The 13,846-nt window shown below is 39.7% G+C and overlaps 1 protein-coding gene and 1 pseudogene across 10 annotated transcripts in view; one reads left to right on the forward strand and one right to left on the reverse strand.

Moving 5' to 3' along the window:
- Nucleotides 1-13,846, forward strand: part of RABGAP1L (RAB GTPase activating protein 1 like) — a 705,589-nt gene that overhangs the window by 551,542 nt on the left and 140,201 nt on the right. The window contains exon 1 of one of the 10 annotated variants that reach the window (XM_032641872.1): nucleotides 6,184-7,023. The exons of 8 other annotated variants lie outside the window; for them this stretch is intronic. In XM_032641872.1, the coding sequence (XP_032497763.1) occupies nucleotides 6,856-7,023 (168 nt within the window). In that variant the 5' untranslated portion in view covers nucleotides 6,184-6,855. Of the gene's footprint in view, nucleotides 1-6,183; nucleotides 7,024-13,846 lie in introns of those variants that run through there. One more of the 10 variants, XM_032641819.1, reaches the window with a different exon arrangement.
- Nucleotides 2,940-3,794, reverse strand: LOC116759873 (annotated as a pseudogene).

A 13,846-nucleotide genomic window follows, 5' to 3' on the forward strand; every position in this document is an offset into this window, starting at 1 on the left:
ATGTCCAGTAATAAAAGTAGGCAGCCTTTTCAGCTAATTGTCAATGAAGATAAGGAAGCAGAGGCAAAATGACTAACTCTCAAAGAGACTGTAGAAAAAGTTCTTGCATTAATAAAGGCATTGTTCTTAAATCTGATCACAAGAGTAGGTAATAAGGTAATAGTGATACTACCATGACTATTCAGAATGTTATTAAATTGCTTTTGGTGGGGGAAAGTTCTCTCTTCTATTGAAAAACAGAAACAAAACAAAAAACAAAAACATAACTTTAAAATAGTTATGCTTGAAGTATCACAAGAGGTCAGAACATTCCTAAAAAATTAGTAAGTCTATAATATTTTATAGGAATCTTTTTTCCTTTTGAGTTCCAACAGTCTGGTTACCTGAAGTACCCACCACGGTGTCAGTTAATTATGTACTTTCTTATTTTGAACTCTAATTCTTCAGTGTGTTGAGTTCCAACTATAAGATGATGAGACTCATTTCCTTGTGATATAACTTGTATGCTCAGTCTCATTGACATTTCATTTTAGCCTTTTCTTCAAGTAGCTTGAATAATGCATAAAGTTAGAAGAAGCATCTGATGTACCTTTCTACCTCCAGAAGCATATAGGACAGTGCTGAGAAGAACCAAGACTTGAATGGCAGAGTGTGAGTTGCCTGGGATTCTACAGTACCAAAATACCAGACTACTCACTGTGTCACCTTTATTTAACCTGTTGGTTGGATCTTAGGAACTTGCCAAATTATTGAGGGCTCATCTTTTAAAAAGTAGTCTAGAAGACAAAAAAGAAATAGGCAGAGAATTGAGTTTTTGCTGTTCTACCTCTCCTAGTTCAGAAGAGCATGGATCCTTTGCTACTTATTATTAGCTGTCTAAATCTTAAAGGTGAACTGAAGAGGCAGTTGATCTTACAGGAGTGTCTTTTATCAGTGTTTGGCTAACTCTTTTTCTTTTTTTTTAACATCTTTATTGGAGTATAATTGCTTTACAATGGTGTGTTAGTTTCTGCTGTATAACAAAGTGAATCAGCTACACACATATATATATCCCCATATCTCCTCCCTCTTGCATCTCCCTCCCTCCCACCCTCCCTATCCCACCCCTCTAGGTGGTCACAAAGCACCAAGCTGATCTCCCTGTGCTATGCAGCTGCTTCCCACTAGCTATCTATTTTACGTTTGGTAGTGTATATATGTCCATGCCACTCTCTCACTTTGTCCCAGCTTACCCTTCCCCCTCCCCGTGTCCTCAAGTCCATTCTCTAGGTCTGCGTCTTTATTCCTGTCCCGCCCCTAGGTTTTTCAGAACCTTTTTTTTTTTTTTTTTAAGATTCCATATATAGGGCTTCCCTGGTGGTGCAGTGGTTGATAGTCTGCCTGCCGATGCAGGGGATGCGGGTTCGTGCCCCAGTCTGGGAAGATCCCACATGCCACGGAGCGGCTGGGCCCGTGAGCCATAGCCGCTGAGCCTGCGCGTCCGGAGCCTGTAGTCCGCAACGGGAGAGGCCACAACAGTGAGAGGCCCGCGTACCGCAAAAAAACACACAAAAAACCAAAGATTCCATATATATGTGTTAGCATATGGTGTTTGTTTTTCTCTTTCTGACTTAACTTCACTCTGTATGACAGACTAGGTCCACCCACCTCACTACAAAAACTCAATTTCATTTCTTTTTATGGCTGAGTAATATTCCATTGTATATACTGGCAAACTCTTTTTCTAATGTTAATACATCCAGAGTCTTTTGTCTTTCTAAACCCTAACCCAGATGAACAAAATGCTTTTACACTTGCTCTCCTCTTCTCCTGACTTCATAGAAAGAATGAAGGAAATTACTGGTTATCTGGTACCCACCCTGTGCTAGGCACTATGAAATATTCCTTTACATACATTAACTTATTAAATTTTCAGAGCAACTTGACTAGGTAGGTGATACTGCCTTTTTACAGAGTCCCAGAGAGTAGTAATTTACCCATGTCTTTCAGCCAGTAAATGTGACTAAAAGATGATGTAATAAACAATGCCCTGCTTTGCTCTTAGAAATATGTTTAATTCTCATTACTCTTACATTTGGGTCCAGGACAGTCCCACTAGTCTAAACCCACTTTTGCCTGTATTCACTGTGGACAACAAAGACATGATTAGATCATAACACACAGTGTGTTCCTCCTTTTACAGTGTCCACATCCTGCTTTATCTCTGTGTTTGAATGCCTCCTGGATTTTAAGCTCCTACAGATTGGAAAGTGTTTTCCTTTTTCACCTTTGTAACCCTTGAAGAAACTACTTCTTGTGTTACTGTGCACTTACTGTTCTTAATTACAGTTCCATAAATTAAGTCAAGTATCTTTTCACTTTACAATGGAAATCTATTTATGTCCTGCACATGTCCACAATCAGTGAGTGGAGTGGCTCAGGTAGAGCACTCAAGCTCAGGGCTCTAATTAGCACTGCACCACCATCTACCTGCTTCTAGCACTCCAGAGTGAGGCTGCTGTTCTTTAGACCATGGCTTTGGGACCACTGCCTTGCCCTCTTTACCTTTCTCTCACTCTGCCTCATTGGATCATTCATCCAAATTTCCCATATTATCTTCAATTTGCTGTTGAACTTCCTTCATAGAGATTTTTTTAAAATCTCCTTTATGATAGTATAAAGAAATATGAGAAATCATGTATTATTAACTGGTTAATTCAGAAGAGTTTCTTTTCTATCATTAGTTTCATTTTTGGACTACTTTATAACTCAAAAATTTATCTTTGAGTTATAAGTACACTCTATTTATTGCTGAATCTGATCAGCAATAAATAAATTACTTGGGGAGTTGGAGAGGCATAAGGGGAAATGCTCACTGAGATTACTCACTCTCGTAGGGCTTCAAAAATCGCTAGAATACATTCTTTCTTTTTGCCAAGTGATATTCTAGAAGAGTTATTTTACCTGATACTGATCAACAGCCTGTTCTCAAGGGACAACCTGAAAACACGACCAGGGTTGGAAAATTATGGAAATTTTGAAGGCAAGGATGATGCTTTCTTTCTTTTCTTTTATTTTTTGGAAGGGGGTGCTTTTATTCTCCATAGAGTGATACATGCTAAGGTGGGTTGGGCTTGGGCTGATGTCCCCATTTGTATAGAACTGAATTAATAAGTCTCTGAGAAGAAGTCTGGTTTACCTTGATGTGGAAAGGGGGGTGGGAGCATGGGGATGAACATTACAACCTGGGATATGATCAGCCCTGGAATGCAGGGAGATGAGGCAGCTCTCAGTGCGGTCATTGGCAGGCAGGGGACACCTGCCAGGCTCGGAGGGCCTTCTGTACCACATCTTCCCACTGGGCATTTGATATCACCTCCTTCGCCCTTTTCACCAACTCTGCATGTTCTGGGTCCATGACTGTAGAGTTGTGGCTGCTCAGTGCTATAGCTCCCTCCTCATCTTCATCCTCATTCTCTGCTGGCCTGTCCCGGGAATGAAGCCCTAGGGCCTTAGTTCCAACCCTGGACGTCAGCAGCTCCATCTTCTGCACCCCGCACTGGTGCCAGCTCTGCCCCTTCTGGTTCGGGGTCTTGGTTCAGGGGCTGGTAGGAGCAGCTAGCTGGACCTGCCCCCATTTCTTCCTGTTCTTCCTCAGGCTCTCCACTCCTCTAATCCCCAGTGCCTTCTATAGGCCCCTGGTGTGACAGTTCCTCAGCCTCATTGGGGTAGGTGTGCCCTGGACCCTGCTGCCGAAAACGACTTCTTCCATCCCAGCAGGGCCCACTCAGAGCCTGCAGCTGAGCCTGTACCTTTTACCTCCTCGAGGATAATACGTATTTGAGGGGAAGGATAATGGAGAGATTGGGAAAACTGAAACACATGACCACTGGTTTGTAGTGCCTTTTACACAGCATTTTGTTAAATGAACCTAAATCTTTTAAGTGTAACTTTGTTTTGCTCATTAAACTATCATATTTTAATTATTACATTTAATATTTAGTGCATATAGTTTTAACTTCTTTTGTGAGCATCAGAGCCAAACCAGTTCCATAGTCTTTTGATTAATTTTTTTAATTTAATTCCTTTTGGGCAATAAATTTTTTGTTTCTGGTTTATATAAGTAAAAAAAAAAAAAAAAAGCTTCTGCTAGTGGTCTTTGAGACCAAGTCAGATGGATGGAAACATCTACCCTATCTTTTAAAAAAAATAAATCATAAAAAATCCTATAAGCCAAGGAGTCACTGAATTTTTTCTTCGTTTGCAAGTCAAAATGTCCCTTGCTCTTCAATGTAAAGCTTCTATGGCAGTGCTTTTCACACTTACACAGCAGTAGCACAGTCTTTTCAAACAAAATCTCATGTAGAACTTCACTGTGTAAATAAGATGAAAATGGAGCTGTTGTTGCTGATGGGGGGAGGGCAGGGGGCTCGAGTAATGAGAGACCCAGAACCTCTTCCCTCTTCCCCACTTCTGGCTAAACCAACTCCCACACTGGGTAGCCCATAAGACATTTCCTCCAAAATCTCAAGGATCTGAACTTTATATATATATTTATATATATATATATATATATATATATATATATATATATACACACACAACACACGCACACACATATATATATACATATCATATTCTAATGGCTTTTATCATTGTACATTAAAATCTTTACTTTGTATAGGTTTTTTTTAATTGGATTTTTTTTTTTTTTTTTTTTTGCGGTACGCGGGCCTCTCACTGTTGTGGCCTCTCCCGTTGGGGAGCACAGGCTCTGGATGCGCAGGCTCAGCGGCCATGGCTCACGGGCCCAGCCACTCCGCGGCATATGGGATCCTCCCGGACCGGGGCGCGAACCCGTGTCCCCTGCACCAGCAGGCGGACTCCCAACCACTGCGCCACCAGGGAAGCCCATGTATAGGTTTTTAATAAATCATTTTTGGAAGAAATAGAAGGCCTGACAGCAAAATATAAATATCTTATTCAAGATATTTTGTTAATTAATACTTTAAATGTTTAACCCAAAAAAGTTTTGTTCACCTGAGGTTTTGGAAAAATAAACCAAACAGTATTCTCTTAAGGAAGGCAGTATTTCCCTTTATCCCCAATTCTGTAATTAATGTATTTCTTAACCAAGATCACAGAGGTATGCTGATAAATGTTTCTATTTTCTTACTTGCAGAGATCTGTAACTTATCAAAATAGGAAACTAAGACTCAGAAGGAACTTCCTCCAGCTGTCTTAGCCCCACTAGTCTTTGCACCATGCTACAGCTTGCATGAAGAAACTGGTCTGGTATCCATATGAGACCAACTACAGAACAGTAGCTCCAAGATTCTCAATATATAGTAGTTAATTGTTAGGATAAAGTTAAGAAACTACCCTTAAAGGGGATCTTGTCCTTCTGCCTTGATTTGGCTAAAACTGATGGTTCACATCAAGGAAATTAATATAAAACTTTAATAGTAAGATTGTAAAATTTTAAACTGTGAATAACTCTAAGTTATACTATTACAAGGGAAGGATTAGACCAGGATGCATCAAAACAATGTTTTGAACTATTAAGTGAGTGTTTATCAGTCTTTAGGTTAGGAAAGTTATTTTTGCTTTGAGAATCTCAACTTTAATAGTTCCTTAAAGGTATACTCTTATTATTATGTTGTAGGTTTTTATGCTTTATCATATTGTGTATTTATAAGAGTCTTCATTTTTGCTATGTTGTACACCTGAAACTTACATAATACTATACATCAACTATACCACAATAAAAAATAAAAATACATTAAAAATAATCTTCCTTTTAATTGCAGCTAGCCTTCCCAGAATGCTGAAATACTTCTGCATATCCTAGCATTGCAAAAAGTCATTATTGCATAAACACTTCAACTTGAGGGCATGTAGTTTCTTGGATGTTCAGTCCTTGCTCTTCTGTCCATACTCTATCATTTTCCCCTAAGCCTCTGCTCTGTTAGAGATTTCAGTAATCTAACAAGGATTGGAGCATCCCACTTTAAATATGCAGTAAAAAAATCAGACTTGTATCTGTTACCATTATTAGAAAGCAAGAGTGAATAAAGGTCAGCCTTTTAGCTGGCAGGCTGTCTGATTTTTCTGTGAGCATCACATGTTAGGAGAAGCTAGCTCATCTGTCTGTGGGTTTAAGATTCAACAGCATAAGCTGTCAGCCTAACACTGATTGAAGGTGGACTGGGAGGGGAAGCGCATCTGTCCAACGGCTCGCCATTGGCTTCCTATTACAGCATTCTCCCCCGAGACAAACTCTGCATGCTCATTCACCTACCTCCTTCTCTTCCCTCCCCTTCCTTCCCTACCCCTTCATTACTGATTCACAGCGAGAGGCAGCAGCAGCAGAGGCAGCAACAGCAGAGCTGCTTGTCACGAATCAAGGATTGCAATGAGCTCATCCTTTTCTCCTTGCAGCTTCACAACTGCCCTGGCTTCCTGGCTCCTGCTCTTTGCTCACGCACACACACACACACTCACTCTCTCACATACACACAGCACACACACACACACACTCACATGCTAGACCCTTCTAAGCAGCTTGTCCATTTTTACACATGTATGTGAACTCTCCTGCATCACTCTTGGCCATTTTCTTGCATTCGCTTGCTTTTGCTGTTTTTTTATTTAGATCAGCATTTGATTTCATTTCCAGTCTACTTTGGGGCTCTTGCACAGTAGATAATTTAGCCAAAATGTTTTTCTTGTGGAGACGTTAGCTGGCAGTTCCCACCACAGACTGGCTTGTGCGTGCTCCTGGGGAGACCTAAGCCTGGCTCCCCTCCCGCCGCAGTTCTCAAAATTGTGGATAAGAGATCCAGCTTTCTCATTCTGGATAACTACTTACTGCTCATGGAAGAAGGGGTGCCCTGCCCAGCCCCAGCTGCTAAGCTCACAGCTCCTGTCAAAAAGTCCCAGGACATGCACGACGAGAGGAACAAGCTGGTGAATGAGTATGCGTGTCGAGTGCTGGAACTTCTGGGGATGGGGCATCGTCTGTTTGTGCCTCGGCTTCTGGCGGTGAGACTGTTTTTCATTGAACTTCATTTGTAAAGAATCTGCCACCCTCTGTGAGAATTCCCTGTATCCCTGGAAGAGGCTTGCGGTCTCCTGTCTCCTTCCCCTTCTCCCCACTCTACCGAGAAGGAAGTGCTGAGTGGCCACAGGCATGGGGCTCTGTCCGAGCCTGGTCCGTGCCACTCCTTAATTGGCTAGAGGAGATATGGCTCTCCTCTCCAAGCCCACGTTAGTGGCATTATCTCTGTGGCAGCCAAAAAAGAAGGTCTTATGGCTGGCCAGGCTCAGCAATAAAGCAGAATACCCAAGTGCTTGATGGATGCGTTCTGTTATTTCTGTCTCCAAGGGGTTAAATTTTACACCAGACATTGCGACTTATCTAGACTGTGCCTGGTTTGCTTTCTAACCTCTCCATTTGATGGTCAATTTGGTTGTGTTAATAGGGAATTTTGCCCCTTAAAAATCATTGGTTAGGAAATTACAGTTTTCTCTCCTGGAATGTTCGAACTGTGTATCTATGAAACAGCTTAAAGCTGTTGGGTCTGTGCTGAGTCTGGGAAGTCTGCCTTGCTTGTTTTTTGATTTCCTGAACAAGAGAAAAATCACCCTTCTGCACTTCCTACCAAGGGTTAAAATTAAATACCCACAATCACTGGTGCAGTGTTTCTTTTTAGTGGTTTGAGAACTATACCTAGCAACTGTTCTATAATGTGATTGGTCTGTGGTAGTCCTATACCATTATTTGGTAATTGGGCAAGAATAATTTTGCTTTGTTTATATTATACAATGGAGTTTAATACCATTCTAGACTGTTCCCTCATTTGGTTCTCTCATATTTGAGTCTTTTTCAGAAGTACAATATTGACTGAATTTAACTCTTTTCTCTCACATATCTCCCTCTAGTATAGTTCATCTCTGCTTATGCTTATGTTTACAATTATTAATTAAGTCTCATGTATCTATTTGCATGTAAATATAATCTCTCCTGTATCATCATAACAGACATGTTAGGTAGCCGTGCACCTAAGGGATTTCTCACCCAGAAGAAAGTCTGTTTATCATTGCAAGGTGAAGTTAGATGCAGTGACCAGCATACAATTATAAAGAAGGGGGTGGTATATTTTGAGAAATATGGTTCCTTTGTCATTTAAGAAAGAAGAGCTCAATATATATGTTTTAATGCCTAGGTGAGGTCATCAGTGCTCACTTGAATTTTGTTCCCCTGAATCATAACATTTTTTTCTTAATAAAGGAGAAAACTGAAGATTCATGATTCTATTAGAAAGGAGTTTTTTGTTTTTGTTTTTTAACAGTGAAATAAAAAGCATTTTTTTTCAGGAGCTTTGACACTAAGAAGTGCTAAAATATATTTCAACCAATTCTCTGCCTCTCTTTGAGGAATCAGTTTTTGGTCTAATATTCTTAAAGACTGCTTAACTTTGTGTCTCACGGGCTTCCACTGATAACTTTACAGTGATCCGGTGCTGCCTATCTTTGGCATTTACATTTTCAGTGTTTTGAAGGAAAACATAAAATTGATAACTAAGAATATCACTCATACTAAAATCTGCATCAAAATCCGGATGACTCTAGTGTAAAACGATTGTCAACAACAAAACCCATAAGCTTCACAAGCTTCAGATTTGTGGGAGGTCATAGATATCTGTATGTTGCAACTGTACAAAGTCGGCTTGGTTGCTCAGTTAGGTACCTGAGGTGGTGGTACAGCCCTCAGGTTGTTTTGGGCTCTAACACTGCAGGTAATAGTGCCATTTGCACTATATGTGACAAGTCTGTGCTGCGTTGTATATAGGGCCATTTGGAAATCTCTGACTTTGTTATACAGTGTTGTACTCAAAAGATTGTCGATAGAACTAGGGTACTCTATATTCTGAGAAATCACATGCCCTTTAATTAGCCATGTGGCTATGAATTGGGATCAGCTATCCAATGAGTTATTGCTCAAAGTTTAGCATGTGTACCAGAGGGAAGTACAGTTGTTCAGCCTTGTGTTATTGGACTGGCTAATGATGTGGGATCAGCGGCTAATCTGCACAGGGTAATCCTAAGAGGAATCCTACCACATGCAATGTTGCAGTCTTTCCATTACCAGTCAAGAGGGCAAGCACTGAAGTTTAGGTTTTGGTTTTTTTTTTTTTGCGGTACATGGGCCTCTCACTGTTGTGGCCTCTCCCATTGCGGAGCACAGGCTCCGGACGCGCAGGCTCAGCGGCCATGGCTCACGGGCCCAGCCGCTCTGCGGCATGCGGGATCTCCCTGGACTGGGGCACGAACCCATGTCCCCTGCATCGGCAGGCGGACTCTCAACCACTGCGCCACCAGGGAAGCCCGAAGTTTAGGTTTTTAATCATGTTTTAAATATGAATGTGTGTGTGGGTTAAACACATACAAATCCCTTATTTTACTTTTAAGATGCCAGTAGTTTTCTTCATATAAGACAAGTTAATTTTTTAAATGAAACTGATCAAATAAATGAAGATTTACCAAGACAGTGTTGTAGATTTGGACTTTGAGCCTTATTTATTGTTCCCTGATTCACAGAGAGACCATCAAGCTATGAGAACACCAAGCACATTTGGAATTTTTGCTTATTGTCCTTCAAAGGTACACCTAGTAAAGAATAATTTTCCTTTAATAAATCAAGTACAAGTACTCCATTTTAGATTTTACCACAAGGCATAAATTCTGTGTGCAGACTCACCAAACACACGTTTCTTTGGTGAAATTAAAATACCAAAGCAAGGGATATACGTATCCTAGATACCAGCTAAGTAATGTCCTCTTCTAAAAGCCTGTGCTTCCAAATGATTCTCAGACCTCCAGAAACATTTCTCAACGGAATGGAAATCCTGTTAGACACTATAACTGAAGGAAGAAAAGCCATTTGTGGTGAATATAGCGAAGGTGAGAAAGAGAAACATGCCTAGATTTTTTTTCAAATAATCCCCTAAAATAATCAAACCTAGATTTTGCTGCTTATCAGAGGCCCTTAAAGAAAGATTTGTCATCCAAGAAAATGAGAGGTTTCGAATAGAAGCATCTGGAGCTAACACTCAAATGTTAGAACTGTTCATTTCCACCCACCCTCCTTTCTTAAAAAAAAAAAAAAAACACTTTAAAATGTGATACTCTTGCACTGAATTTTTCAGTGGGAAAAACACACTCCAAATGGTATTAGCAGGGGCACATAGCCAGAGTTCATATTCCTCTGTAAGTGTGTGAAATTTGGAGAAAGAGGAAAAACTTTTACTCAGGTTCAAAATCTTCCCTATCCTCCTAGATTTTTTCTTTTTGCTTTTATATGACATGGGAAGTTATCAGATCATTATATGTTGATATCAGTGTTGGCTGTAGTTTCAATCTGATACTCTGGGCACTGTGCACGGTGAATCCAAAGGACTCTCAGGCTGAAGAGGATTGACATATATCTATAGCCAAATGTTCCAGCTGTCCCTCCAGTAACCATTTAAAGTTTAATTTTGATCATTTCTTTATGCTGTCAAACTGCATCCTAGTTTTGGTTTTTTAATTTGTGGACTTCCTTAAAACATTAATTTTAAGGAGGGAATAAAAGAGCAGAGAAGAAAGTTTCTCTCCCATTTTTACCTCTGTTGTTGACTGCTGCAAGGATTACTCACTGAAGAGAGATGATAACTCTTAAAAGAAGTTAAAGACTCAAGTATAAAAGTTGCCTCCCAAATATAAAAGTCAATTTTGATGCCCCCCAATATATAAAAGAATTGCCCCCCCAATTCTGATGCCCCCCAAATATAAAAGTCAATTTTTATATCAAAATAAATCCTACATCTCCTTTCTAATTTGCATCTTATAAATTTTTGACTTATTAATAGTGAGTATGCTTGAAGTAGATCCTTTATAAATTCATGGAACAGATATATGTTGGTGTCTATTGTGTGCCTGGCAATGTGCTTAATTCATTTTACTGGGGTGAGTGGGAAGGATTCTTACATTAACATCCTACTTACCTTTCCCTCTGGATATTTATTTCTACCTACTTGAAAGGAAATAGAAGTAGGACTTGTTTAAATGTTTTTTTAATTATCCAGGTAATCTTTTTATATAGCTCTATTCATAGAAATGAGGAAGAAGTAATGTTACCTTTGAAGGTATAATTGGTAAACATGTTTCCTATCATCACTTAAAAGGATTTGACAGAAAGTTTGGAGAGCAAAAGATGAGTATTAGTAGAGCCACTGATTTTCAAAAGTTATCATTTATTTGTTCTTACTTAAAAGCTGGTAGAGTTCTTTCCTTTATTGTACAAGGGAAGAAAACATGCCTTTGCTTATTCAGATTCCCTAGTTCTTGTCTATATTATCTTCTGGCTGACATTACTTAGCAAATACTGTTAGCAAAGTAATTGCATTTTCATTATTTTACTATTCCTTCACTATTGTTCTGAAGGTAATATAGAAAAACTCTAAGAATTTCCCAGTTGAAGAACAGCCTTTCCAACTTAAATCAATTCTTTCTGCCTGATGGGGTTCTGTGTAGTGAGTACAGATGGATAATGTTATCCAGAAGCCAGCCCAACCTCTTTCGGGTTCTTGGTTTGGTTTTTGAAATGTTAGTCTGCCTTTTAGGGGTGTATTTTTAAAGCTTGGGTTTTATCACAAGATCATGTGTTAAACTTCTCTTCTTTGTTGGAGAAGAGGGTTAGCATTCATGCAATTATAAACTCAATTATAACCATTAATTAAGTTAATATCTCCGTAGTCAGCTCATTAATAATTAGTATGTGTGATTGAAGCCATCTTTTAGTTTCATAGAAAGCACCACTACCTATATTTTGGACTAATATTATTACATCAATGCTTGACATTTATGAGGTGTATATATTTAACAAAATAATATGTACAAAGTGACTCAAATTTTGTTAAATATATATCTGTAAGGTTAGGAAAAAAGGACTATAAGCAATGTAACAAAATGTTATACTAAAATTTCAGTATCTGAGCATATTTGAGCAACAGAGACAACTTTCCAAAATGTTGTCCCTTACATTTGTTTTGGGGTTCACAAAATATACTCATATGCCTTAACTTTGTTCATTCTCAAATACTCGAGGTTGAATATAGTCCCACTTTTAAAGTAGGAGAACGGTGGAGACTTATGCAGTACCATGAGTTAGCCAGAGTTGGAATTAAAATGACTATTCCATCCTTTGCAACCTTGCTTGAGGACCTCTAATTGACAAGTACTTCTAGAGGCTAAAATTAGATGATTAAATAAGATGCATTTTCTACACTTGCCTCATGGTTATCAGAGCTCCTCTCTTCAGGGGCTTGAGTTGGGCCAGTCACAGGGCACTCTGAATTCTGGTTTCCAGAGACTTAACCTGAGTTGAGCTTCAGCCCCACCTGGGTAGAGAGCTCCTTGCTGTACCTCCCCTGAGACTACAGCCTCCTCCAAAGAGCATCTCTGTGTGCCTGGCCATCCCTGCCTGACCAGAGGGCAAATGTCACAGGATATTTGACTTCTCATCTTTAATCCTAATCTTTCTGCTTTTGTATGAACTCAGAGGCTGGACTTGAAATTAGGCCTTGGGCCGTATTAGAAAATTAGGTAACCATGCTGCTGCCTGTGGGCAGTAGACTGCTCCCCACCATTTTTGGGCATCTGTTTGCAGGTAACTAGAGGTTAGTTGCACTGACAATAGAAGAGGTGCCCTTAGAAGGTTTTTGACTAATGAAGAAAGCTACTAATCCTGTTTCGCTACAAACTCTGTAAGCAGCCTGTGTTGAACTTTCCCAACAATTGCCAAAGAGATAATCATCAGAACCAGTATTACAGGTGAAAAAGGATGTAGTATGTCTGGCATAACTGGTAGGTGGATGCTTTCTCAGTAATTCAGCAGTTGATATTTTAGTTGAAGAGGCCCTCTTTGGGGCTGAAGTTGTTTCCAGTAACTGCCTTTTCCAACCAAGTTAAGGTGAGATGATAGCACTTTATCATGCTAAATATTCTCTCCACTGCTTATTGCCACCATCTCTCAGTATCTGTGAGGGAGGAAATAAATCTGAGATGTACTGAAGCTTGTTTTTTTCCCTGGCACTATTAGCCTGGCTCTGTCTTCTGATTACTAGTTTGTGAATCTAAACTTGGGCCAACCTAGTTCCCCGTGAAAATGCCTGCTGTGTGAATTAATATATTATTCTATTTTACATGTTTCTGTTTAAAGGGGAGGAGAGAAGGGAAGAAAAAATTATATATGTATAGTGAAAGAGGGGCAGAAGTAGAATTCATTCACTTATTCAGTAAATTTTAGTTAAGTACCTCCTGTACTCTAGGCAGTGGATACAGCAAAGAACAAGACAGACAAATCCCCTTTCCTTAGGACGAAAACAGAAGTGAAACTGGAAAATGACTGGATGGAAAATGACTTGATGGGCTGGGGGGAAGAATTTAAGTGCTCAGAAAAGGCCTAACTCAGATCTTATATTTGTGCTAAAATCTAGATCACAAAAAGTTGTTATCATTATGAAGATCTGGGGGAAGAATATTCCAGGCAGAGAGAACAGGCAGTAGCCTTCAGTTAGGAATGAACTTGGTGTGTACAAGAAAACAGAAAGAAGGCCAGTGTGCTTGGAGCTTGAGAGCAAGGAGGGAGATGTGATTCAACATGAGGTTGGAGGGGAAGGCAAGGGCCCCAGATCCTGAAGGGTCTTGTGGGCAATGGTAAAGATTTTGGGTTTTATTCTGAGCACAGTAAGAACCACTGGAGAGCTTTACACAGAAGAGCAACATGATCTGAAAAAGTATCATCTAGCTGCTGTAAGGAGAG

This window comes from Phocoena sinus, chromosome 1 (genome assembly GCF_008692025.1).
Source record: "Phocoena sinus isolate mPhoSin1 chromosome 1, mPhoSin1.pri, whole genome shotgun sequence".
Taxonomy (NCBI): domain Eukaryota; kingdom Metazoa; phylum Chordata; class Mammalia; order Artiodactyla; family Phocoenidae; genus Phocoena; species Phocoena sinus.